We start from the raw sequence: 12431 nt of genomic DNA on the forward strand, positions 1-12431 counted from the left end.
AAAATTTTATTGGTAAGAATGATCTAAATTAGAATAATGGTATTTTGTGTATACAAATTTGTAGAGTATCATTACTTTTTGTATATAAAGATTTATCTAATTCTTCTCACCAATAAAACTTTTAATGGGGGGCTTTTTCCCAATTTTCTGTAACAATATTACAACAAAATATTAATTAAATTTAAGAAATTTGTTTGAGTTTCATTTATTTGATCATAAGAATTTGACAAGCCTTTTTTCCTTTTACAAAAATAATTATTAAGTTAGTTTCAGGCCTCAAAATCTCTCAATTTTAAATTTGATCTTTTCTGACTATATGGGGTGTCCTTTGACACTTATGTTTAATACTAAATTAATAGATTATAAATTTTGAATGCTTTGACTTGTGATTGGAACATTCACCTTCGTTAGATTTTTCTTTTGTTCTTTGGTCTTCAATTGCTTTGCCCAGGAGTGCAAAAGCTAAGTGTGGGGGAATTGATAAAGCCCAATTTTTATATATTTTATCCCACATTAATTCAGAATTTAAATGATAATTTTGAGCTTAATTAGATTTTTTATGCATAATTGGATTAATTGGTTGATTTTTGGATTTTGCATAAAAATTGAGATTTTGGATTAAAAATATAATTATTTTGGGATTTCCTATTTTTGACTTGGAATTAATTTTTCTTATTTCTTTGGAAACAAGTCTCATATTTTTAGAAAGATTATTTTTAGAAAGTTTTGTAATTTCTTGCCTAATTTTTGTGCATATCTAATATTTAATTTTGATAGAGATTATATTATATTTGGATATAATCTACATTAATGGATGCACTTAAATTCTTGTAGGTCAAAAAAGAGCATATAGGAGATCCAATGGTGCAAGATTGTTTCTTGGGATTTAAGCACAATCCAATAGCTAATATCAAGTGGGCCAATTAATTACTAATGGGCTTGAGCTTTAGATTCATAAAAATTTCCTTTTCTCCCATCAAAATATTTTCCTTATTTGAGAGGACAATTCAACGCCATATATCCGATATATATCCCCTCATATATTGGATTCATTCGACGGTCACAAGAGGAAAACACGTCTTTGACTTCCGAGCTACTATTATCCCATATATTCATCATCAATCCATCGGCTCTCACCATCATCAATTCACACCCTTTTCTTTCTTACTCCACGTACAACTCCTCACCATCACCTTCAATCAATTCATGGCTATGGCATCTAACAACCTTAGAAGAGGAGACAATTTGATGGAAGCTTAAGCTTATTTGGGAGGCAATTTGGGAGGAGCATGGAAAAGACTAGAGTCTTGGGCTAGCACTTAAAGACCACAAGGGAGTGATGTTCCATTTATCTTTTTAATTCAAGGACTTGAAATTATTTAGTTTTAAATAATTTTGAGTTGCATTTTTGTGAGACAATTTAGTTCTAGATTGTCATTTTTTTATTCTTGGATTGGATTGATATTTGGATTTTATTTGTGTTGAGACACTTGTTGAAATTTATGTTTAGAACCTTTGCATTGTTAATTGAATTTATAATTGAGTTTTCATTATGAGTTTAATTATCAATGTGGTTTGAATTGCAAAATTTGGGTTCTTTTGCCTCTTAATTGTTTAATTAAATTGGTTAATTGTCTAATTGTTTAATTGGATAATTTCAAACATAATTTCCAGAATTAATTGGGTTATTTTTCATTGGTTTTAATAAGCTTAATTAACCAACCTTATACTGTTATGAGTTCTCTAATAGTTTAAGGGCTTTTGAAATTGAGGGTTCCCTTTGTTTCAAGTAGGTAATTAAGTTTATTAATTCCACTCTCTTATCACTTCCCTTTGGTCTAATTAACTGATTAAGGTTATGAAGATTAAATCCATGCAAATCCTAAGTTGTCCCCTCTACCTTACCTAAAGAGAACTTCTCAATTTTCACTTCTTAATTTTCTTTGCTCTTTAGTCAATTTTCTTCATTTATCATTTTAATTTTCTTTCTTCAACAAACCCCCCCCCAAAATTGCATTGCATTCATTTAGTTTAATTTAATTTTCATATATATTTTAGGACATTTGCATCTTGCCTTTAGAGTTAGAATTTTGCATTTTAGTTTAGGTCCAATTTATTGCATTTTTTTTATCACCTAAATTTTTACCTAAAGAAACCCATAACTTGCTCCTTGGAAGTAATGACCTAGGTCGACCCTAAACTACAAATTAATTGGGACCTAGTTTAATTGAGTGCTTTGACGACAAAAGGCATCATCAATAAAGATTTATCTAATTCTTCTCACCAATAAAACTTTTAATGGGGGGCTTTTTCCCAATTTTCTGTAACAATATTACAACAAAATATTAATTAAATTGAAGAAATTTGTTTGAGTTTCATTTATTTGATCATAAGAATTTGACAAGCCTTTTTTCCTTTTACAAAAATAATTATTAAGTTAGTTTCAGGCCTCAATATCTCTCAATTTTAAATTTGATCTTTTCTGACTATATGGGGTGTCCTTTGACACTTATGTTTAATACTAAATTAATAGATTATAAATTTTGAAGTGTCCTGCATGGTAACTGAAAACTTGACTTCTCTATATCAAGCTCTCCCTGTGACTAATTCCGTCTAATTGAATTCTGTAATTTAAATATTTTACTCTTATTCACATATACATGCATCTTTCATTTAAAGTAGATTTTTAAATTAATTTCACTTAAATTAAGTAGAATTAACTATGCAAAATTGAGATTTTAAGTTATCTTAAGTTTATGGTCTTTGCTGTGTGAATTTATCTTCGTTACAAATGGAGAAAAATAGACATCACAACGTATTATCTTCATCATAAAAGACTTTGGTTAAACGGCTGCAAATGATCCACATACTAATTAGTTGTTTATAACCCTATCCATTTTGGCCCAATCAAAAAGTACTCTTGTGATTAATTTGTATATATGGTTGCGTACAAGAGCCATAATCATCTGATTCATTTACATCATTCTCATTCGTCTCTTTCTGTGACTGGTGCTTTAAGTTTTATGCGTTCTCATTTTGCATCCTTTTGCTAAGAGTTGCATAAATTAATACTAGATTTAGTCATAAATATAAGATTTAATTTGTAATACAAATTGTACGTACTGCAAATAATATCTTATATTCATGACTTGAGGTAGTATTTTATATCATCTTATTTATAAATCACTTCTATAATGTTTTATTACAGTTGAAAAAAATCTTAAAACTTGTTGACTTTATCTTTATTAAGTATACATGTTACTTTAAATAGGACACCAGCGTCAGGACCAAAATATTCTTCTTCTTTTTTCCTGTCTTGTAAACAGGAGCTCAGAGAGTATATGTCCAGGATATATGTGGATGAGTTGAATCTGAATGGTGCTTCCAAACTTAAAAAAAGATATTACAAACATTGCATGTGATCTGAGCTGGTGATCATGATCTTAAGGCAGGTTCATGATTCGCATAATACACCAAAATATTAATTCCATTAAGCTTGCTTATTTTTCTTGGTTAATAACACCAAAATATCTTGTTAATTTTTTATATATCTTATTTAACGAGTACTATGCTACTGTATCCCTTCTAAATTCATCTAAATGATTAAGTCTTTCATTTAAAATAATTAATGAATTAAACAAAAAACTTTCGTTCTCAACTCTCACCAAACTTTTCACCTACTTCTTCTTTTTCTTATACAGATAAATGAGAGACTCGGCCATAGGAGTTGGCACTTTAATTAATGAGGCGGCCACTTCGAGTAGTCTTTTGAAATAGTACAACATCCTCTTCTTCCTTTCCTTCCACGTGATTTCAATGAGTAAATATTTTTATACGTTTTTTTTTACCAATTTATCCTTAGTGAAAAATTCCTTCTCTTTATATTTAATCATTTCACATATCTTAAATTTGAAAAACAACAATTACTTGTTGTTTGGATGGAGAGAAACTGAGAGAGAAAAGAAAATTAGAGAGAAAAATAAGGAGAAAAATGAGTTTTTTCTTGTTTGGATGAAGATAGAAAAACGGAAGGAGAGAAAAATAAGAGAGAAAAAATGAGAAGAAAACTCAAATTCCTCACATACCCTCCCCTATACTAAGTACAAAAAAGCATATTTTGCCTTTAATGCAATTTTTAATTTTATTTATGGCTATTTTATTAATTAGCTAAATTATGTTACTGTGGCCAACTTTTATAATAAATTTTTATTATTTAACAATAATTTTAACTAATATATATTTTATTTATTTTCTTTTATTATATTTAATTTAAAAATTATCCACTTTTTATTTTTTATTAAAAATAACACTTTTTTACTAAACTATTTGATTTTTAAATATACTTTTCTAGTCCTATTTATAGGACACTTTTAGTATATTTTACACAAACCAAGAAAAACTTTAAAATGCATTAATTCTCTGTGAAAATACAACAAATTTTTAATTTTACCCATATTTAGTATATACAACTTTCAAAAGATAACTATTTACACTATAATAAATGAAAGACAGAATAATACATTTATACTGAGAATTTAATGAAATGACTTATAAATAAGACAAAAAAAATTCTCTCTCTACCTTATAAATAGGACCAGAGGAGTAATAATATGATAATATATTTTTATTAATTAATTTTATTTAAATTATTTGATAATCTTAATGTTTATATGATTTTTTTATTATGACATTTAATTTGGTTTTAAACATAATATATTTTGGCATATAGAAAAGGGTATTTTAGTCCTTCATATTTTTGCTCATTTTCTTTCTCTTATATTTTCCCTCGTTCATCCAAACAAGATGGGTAATAATATTTTCTCTTTAGTTTTCTCTTCTCTTCATTTTTCCTCTTCTCATTTTCTTTTCTTCTAACTTTTTTCCCCATCCAAACGGAACATTAAGAACAAGTAACTCATATTTAAATCCAAAATTTTGTCCTACAAATAACTCATAATAACTATATATCACTCTGGTCCTTTTTAATGGCTATTTGTAGTAGTTTCTCACATTTTAAGGAGATCACTAAATGCATAAAATTATTTACTTTTACCCTTATTAGATAGTTAGTATTTTTTTTATTCATTCCCTCTTTCTTCACCTTTACATTTGTCTCCTTTAATTAACAGGGAGGGAATTAAAAATAAAACATTAAAAAAGGATACAAGTGATAAAAAAAAAACCAAAATTCTCTCTTATAAGTGACAATTAAAAGAGTAGTGTATATTTGCCGAGAATATATATACAGACGCAGAGCACAAACATTTTTTCGCCGAGATTTCCTTAATCCAATCTTGCGATCTGTCCTTCTATAAGATTATTTGAATAGATTTTTGGGCCAACATTCTGTCTCGGCAACAAATTCTAATTTTTTGTCGTTTATTCCTTTTAGTTGAAGTTCTTATGTCGTTTTAAGGAGGGGTGCGTACGGGTATGTGTGAGAAAGAGGCAGATTAAGAACAAAATAAATACTAGTATTTATACAAATATTAATTTATCCAATGAAACATCTAATTCTTCTTGATGCATATATGAATTCATAATTAATCAGAACTAATTTTGATGATACATAATTTTTTAAAATTTAAAACTATGACCTTAAATATTCAATCATTCAAACAGAGAAACAATTATAAATGACAAAAAAATATCTCATTTAAGTTGAACATTGTGCTGGTATAATTAATTTCAATTTGAGTATCTTGTAAAAGAAATATGTAAAACCGAAAATTAAAGGAAAAGTGAGTGAAAATAAAAGAAATCAATTTTATTTATATGTAGCCTCACTTTCATGCTACTGAATGATCTTTACTTCAGATGGCAAAAGATGAAAGCAAAAAAAAAAAAAAAAGAATGACCTTTACTTCAAAATATTTTAAAAGATTATTGATTTAAGAGTTAGGAGGGCAGAATACAGTTAGTTGTACAAATCATATGATAAATTTTGCTAACGCCTAACAACTTTGGGGACAACGATTCATTGTAAAATAAATATATCTCCAACTAATACCAATAACTTTTTAATAATATATAATAATTATCATTGTCTTCTTTTTCTTTTCTTTTTTTTTTTTCAAACTATATGCTCTCTGCTCCATAATATAAGAAGTTGGCTAACTTTTTTCACATACAAGAAATAAAAATTTAGTTATTAAATGTGTCATAAAATAATAATAAAATTTTTTTTCCCCTTACCAAAATGATAAAGTTGTATTTAACCTTAAAATGTTTATTATCTATCATCTCTCTCCTATATTTAATAGAGATAATGGTAAAAAAAGCACATTAATTATCTTGATAATATCTTATGTTTTGTACCATAATTTTCTTGTAACAAACTTCTTGTATTATGTACCGTATGGAGTAATAATTACTAATTAGGGAGAATGACAGAGAAAAAAAAACTGAAAATTGTAAATCCCAAATCAGGTTTAATAACACAATTTTATTTGGTATTGACAAGTTTGAATTTACAAATGACAACAAATTTTTGTTGACATTTCTTATTTGGCATTTATAAAATTTCAGGTTTTTTTTGGGGTCATTGTCCCTAATAATTATAACATTCATACGTGTCTACTTGATTCCCAGCGAAGCCTCAGTAAATCTCTCATTTACATTTCAAGCCCATCCTTATCTTCAATTTCATTTTCACATTTAATTGTCATAATGCGTCATTAACATCACGAACTTAAGGGAATGTGCTTTCATTAATACGGGTTGTAGTTTTTTTCTTTTTTGCTAAATTAATATGGGTTGTATTCAACATTATAGCTATAGTTCTATTTATACAAGTTTTTAAAGTCACTTTAAAATGCTTCTAAAACATGTTATTCTTTCTCAAATTAGTAGGAAAAAGAGTATATTAATCATTACATAAAATTAAATCAAATCGTAAATATTTTCCTATCTTTTTTTTTTTTGCCATCCATAAATATATTCCTATCTGTACATTATAAGAAGTATAAAATGAGTTTTATTATTTATAATTTATGAAGAAAGTGACTCCTTATAAATTTTATATTTTATATTATTGTATTAATTATGTACATTTAATTTTTGGCTTTCATTCCCAACCGACCCTCAGTTATATGCCTTTCACTTCAAACTCACGTCTACATGCCCATCTCTATCTTCTTCAACTTCATTTTCACATTTAATTAATTTTCAATAATTCATTATCAGCATAAACTAAAAAGGAATAAAGACACATTTAATGTTCGAAATGTTGATATAATCAGCAATCTTACATCTCTTAATCTATGAAATGAATTAGCTGGACACTAGTTTAATTAAAATGTTGAATAATATGCGACGAAAGAAACAAAAACTGAAATATATCATACTAAAAAAAGTAAATATTTGATTTAAATATTTACACCTTAAAATAATAAACCCTTTAAGAATTTAATGTGATGTGGTAAAATTTTTATATAATTTAATGTTTTTTAACTCTTTTAATTGTTTAGATATAAAGTAGACAAAATTTTTAAATGAATGCAGTGTCATTTTTATAATTAATATTTTTTTTAATTTTATACATTATTTTAAAACAGAACAATCGCGAGGTAGCTTGCGTTTACTAAAATTACTATGCAACAAATAATTGACGTCCATCTGGCACATGTGGCGTTAATGTGCGTGGGGATCACGCTATGTTCCATACAAAACCTGACTTTATTGGTTGGCGATCATAAATTGATTTAAAGAACAACAACAAAAACGAGTTGCCTCCAAATTTATTTGTAAATTACTACATCAAGAAAAACGAGTTGAAAATTAGTCTGTTAAAAAAAAAAAAAAGGGATATCAGATCAACAACGACAATACACATACGTGTACATGTATAAATATATTACACCGTTATGATTAATATAAATCAATGAGTTAATACAATTTTTAGTTCTTAAAATTTGATTTGATTTCAAATTTTAGAAACTGAAAATTATATTAATCCTAAATTAATTATGAATATATGGTGCGAAGCCTGTTATGAAGAGATGGAAACAGCTCGTGTATCATAATATTTATATATGTATAGTTTTACTTGGCAAAATATATATAGTTTTACATATTTAGGAAAAACTCATGGATAAAAAAAAATTATTAAGAGATTTCAAGAAAGAAATTTAATTAGTTTGAACATATTGTTATTTTTTATTTTAAAACTTATGGTTGTTTAATCTACACTTTTTAATAAACTTTTTCAATTTTTTTTCCTCCGTAGAAAAAGTCCACCATCTGCAATTTATTGGGGCGTTGTAAAGTTTGGGTCAGAGGTCAGCGACGATTTTGCCATTCTCTTAATTTGGATAAAGGAAGTCCATATCTCAGTTTGTAGCCTGACCAAGGGACATGTGACAGCTTTTGCCTTTTCCTCTTTTAGCAAAATTTTTAATATATATTATTTTTAATTTTTTAATTATAAAGCTTTGTTTGTTCATCATAAGTAAGGTTTTATAATTAGGATTATAATTAGGATTGGAGGTAGTATATAGTTAAAAACTTCACACAAAAAAATTGATAAATTTTTAAAAAACTCCAAGGCTGGCATCAATTATAGTTCGTATTGGAAATACATATTCATATATTTATACAAACTTTAATAGATAAAATTGCATCATTCATTCATAACTTGTGAAAGTAATATATTAATTCTTTTTGAAAAATTATGTTCTTATGCAAAAAGTGAAAGCTAAAAAATAAAATTTATCACACAAATTAGATAATAAGTTATTAATAATATCCTTTAAGAATTTATATCTCATCAAATCAAGCAATAATTTCTTTCTTTTTATTTGAGAAAATTACTGTGAGGCTTTTAAAAAAAATGTAATTACCAAAAAATTCTTAATAAGTTAACATTATAAATTTGTTATGATTTCTTTATATTAGAATTTGTACCGTGCTTAGACTATTTTTCAGTTGTTTTTAACCAACATCAAATCAAGCAATAATGTACACAAGCGAGAAAAAGAAAACGATAACTTGTCAAAAACCGGATACTGATTAAAAAAATAAATTATTCATTAATTACCCCATAATGTTGTTTTGTTATTTAATTTCCCAATTTAGGGGCAGCATTCTCTGCTCTGTAAAGGTTTTGTGATGCCACGAAACCCATTAATGTTTTAGGCAAATTCACAGTGACATTTTTGTATCACCTAACTCGACCTTGAAATTAATCTAACCTTCCTGTCACACTGTGTAGTCATCAAACACATTTCTTATTTTCAAGAGATACATACATATATAAATATAGGTACAAGCTTTCAAAAGCACTAGAAAATACAAGTGGGAACTGATTCTACTTGTATCCCCTAATTACATGATGCATATATATATATATATATATAAATATATATATTTGGAACCTCCGTTGGGATTTCGTTGCAAATTCACAAAGAAATCCCTCATGGTTTTTTTTCCGCCTTTTAAAAAACGGAAAATAAAAAAAAAGGAAAAGCATATATATATATTTTATATTAATTAAAGCAGACCACTATCGTCAAAGTAGTGAAACTTTTCTTCTTCTTCTCAGAGCTTGACGATCTCGGGAATATGAACAGGGTAGCGATCGATACAATCGGCCCAAGGTCCGTCCACCGGCGTGATGCTTTTGTTGCACTTCCACACTGCACTGTTACACTTAAACCCACTTCCGAACGCAATCTGCCATACTCGGTCTCCTTTCTTCATCTTCCCTTTGGATTCGATGTAGTTCAGTTCGTACCAGAGCGACGACGACGACGTGTTGCCGAAGCGGTGCAGAGTCATTCTGGAGGCCTCCACGTGCTCCGCCGACAGCTGGAGGTTCTTCTGCAGCTCGTCGATGACGGCTCGGCCGCCGGCGTGGATGCAGAAGTGCTCGAAGGCTTGCTTGAAGTCAGGAATGTATGGCTTCCACTTGGGATTGAAGATTTTCCGGCCGATCAGAGTGAGAAGAAAGAGAAGCTGCTCGGAAGCTGGCAGAACCAGAGGCCCCATGGTTGTGATGTTCGATTTCAGAGCTTCACCTGCCATTATAGTAAACTTTTAGTATCATTACAAGGACATACATCGTTACGCCATTCAAACTTTTTAATCATAAGTTAATCTTTTCTTTAGCATTTAGACAAAGTTAGCATTTAGGTTACCCTAATTTGTTGAACAAATTTTTTTCCTACCAGTTACAGAAGGAATACTCAATATTCTGATCTAAGTTTGATTCAACAATTTCGGCTGCGCATTTAATGCCCAAGTTAAATTCTGGTTTTCAGCCCGGATCAAATTTGGGCCAGACTGGCGAGGTTTTATTTAAAAATGGATTATTCTTGCCTGAATATTTAAAAATGAATTAAAAACCTTGCCTAAATAGAATACGAGATTTTTTTTTGGGCCAACGGTTTTAAGCGGAAAAATATATAGTTAATTTATTACTAGCTTTTAAGATGATTTGATTTGAGCAAAGATTGCTGAAAAAGATTATGTCATTTTCAAAAGTGTATTTCCTTTTTAAGAATTTTTTTCCAATTTCAAAGATAAACATCAATTATCAATCAGTATATCAATATATGATCAACATCAATCATAAATATAAAATAGAGTTATAGTGAGTCAAATTTTCAAAGATCAAAAAAATTTTCAATGGTGTGCGAGTCAAATTCCTCCGATTTTGTCTATAGCATAAAAAACCTGTAATTCCTCAAATTTCTCAAAATAAATATTTGTGAAATTCTAGTTGACACATGTTCAATCATGCCATGCATAAAGTTTTTTTTTTTTTTAATGTCTTCAAAAGCAAAACGACAAGAGAGAGAGAGAGAGAGAGAGAGAGACGCCGTATTGCAGCAGGTTCAACTTCAAACTAGGTTTAATTAGTTTGGATTTCTCAATTTAATTAAACTTTAAAAATTCACAGAGCAATGCGTTAATGTCTTCAAAAGCAAAAAGACAGAAAAAAAAAAAGATTGAGTTCAACTTCAAACCATGTTTATTAGTTTGGATTTCTAAAACTAAAACTTTAAAAATTCACAGAGCAATACGTTCAGAAAAGCCCAATTTAACCTGACAATTAAAAAAAGGATTAAATTAATTAATCTCTGTGGTGCTAACCTGCTATAGCCATGAGGTCCTTGGACAGTGAAATCCCCACCTTCCCTTCTTTATCCTCCTCTTCAAACACACACTTATACGCTTTATCATCGGCTCCCTTGTGGGTTCGAACCACATGGACCAATCTGTACTTGGCTCGCCGGCGTTCCGACCTCCGGTTCGACAACAGTATAGCCGCGCCGCCCATTCTGAACAAGCAGTTCGGCAGAAGCATGGCCCTCTCGTTCCCTTGGTAATAGTTCGGAGTAATAATCTCCGTGCTCACCACGACGGCGTTCGAGTTCGGATGCACCTGAAGAAGATCACGAGCCAAGTCGATGGAGATCAACCCCGCGCTACAACCCATCCCCGATAAATTGAAGCTCTTGATATTACTCCTCAGCTTGTACTTGTTAATCACCATCGCCGACAACGACGGCGTCGGAGAGAACAGACTACAATTCACGATGAGAATATCGATGTCCTTAGGTTTCAGGCCGGTTTTCTCAAACAGTGAATCCATGGCGGAGAATATAACTAGCTCGGCCTCGCCTCTGGCGGCTTCCATGGTGGGCTTGGGAGGAATATAATGAATCGCCGGCGGGAGGCATGTCTCTTCACCGAGGCCGGAACGTTCGAGAATCCTCATTTGGAACTCGACGCTCTTCGGGCTGTCCTTGAGGTTGAGCCTGGAATGTTCCATGAAGGTGGAGAAAGGAACGCGACATGTCACCGGAGGCTTGAAACAGGCGTAATCAACAAGAAAAATGGTGCGAGGCTTGGAGGAGAAGTAGATGGTGGCGATGAAAATGATGAGGAATGAAGAACAGAGGATTTGAACAAGGTCGAAGTGAAGAGAATTCAAGAGTTTCAGAATCTCATCAGGGCCTAAACGGAGAAGCTCGATCGAGACAGCAACCATCACAGGTATGAGAGCGAAGATGAGAATGTGATTTACAAGATATTGATACCCAAGTTTCACGTACTTGAGCCTAACTGAGTTGGAGAATTCCGGCAAGACTGGAGGCATCTTCAAGACTTGAAAAAACTGATAATATAAATTAACAAAGAGAAAGGAGGAGGAGAAGGAGGGGGAACGGGAAGTTTTTGAGAATTGAGATTTGAGAATGAGAAGGGAAGGGTTGGGTGAGGTTTTAAAGGCTAAGGGGGGCCAAGTTAGATGAAGAGAATAAATGAAGAACGTGACGTCACTTCAACGCTCCCTTAACCTCGCTATTAATTCTTCTTTTCCACAACCTCTAATCTTACTTGTTCATATTTTTTCACAGGTAATTCCTTATTGAAAGACCCTTCATTTATATGATCCACTTTTCTTTTCTTTTTTTTTCCGAAAATTA

The 12431-nt window shown here is 30.2% G+C and overlaps 1 protein-coding gene across 1 annotated transcript; it reads right to left on the reverse strand.

Annotated features, from left to right (window-relative positions):
- Positions 1 to 9213: 9213 nt before the first annotated feature.
- Positions 9214 to 12194, reverse strand: LOC114737096 (3-ketoacyl-CoA synthase 6). Its single transcript, XM_028925001.1, has 2 exons — positions 11095 to 12194; positions 9214 to 10016 (listed from the first exon to the last, which is right to left on the reverse strand). Exons 1-2 carry the CDS (start codon positions 12101 to 12103, stop codon positions 9538 to 9540), a joined length of 1488 nt encoding a protein of 495 aa, XP_028780834.1. The 5' UTR covers positions 12104 to 12194; the 3' UTR covers positions 9214 to 9537.
- Between the last annotated feature and the right edge of the window lie 237 nt (positions 12195 to 12431).

The sequence above is a fragment of the Neltuma alba genome, unplaced genomic scaffold (genome assembly GCF_004799145.2).
Source record: "Neltuma alba isolate B1F8T4 unplaced genomic scaffold, ASM479914v2 tig00002752_pilon, whole genome shotgun sequence".
NCBI lineage: Eukaryota > Viridiplantae > Streptophyta > Magnoliopsida > Fabales > Fabaceae > Neltuma > Neltuma alba.

Excerpts from the sequence above, each read along its gene's own strand:
- LOC114737096 (XM_028925001.1), bottom strand. The coding sequence starts at position 12,103 with ATGCCTCCAGTCTTGCCGGAATTCTCCAACTCAGTTAGGCTCAAGTAC. Across the intron at positions 10,017-11,094 it reads GGACCTCATGGCTATAGCAG|GTGAAGCTCTGAAATCGAAC; the intron begins GTTAGCACCACA and ends CTATAATGGCAG.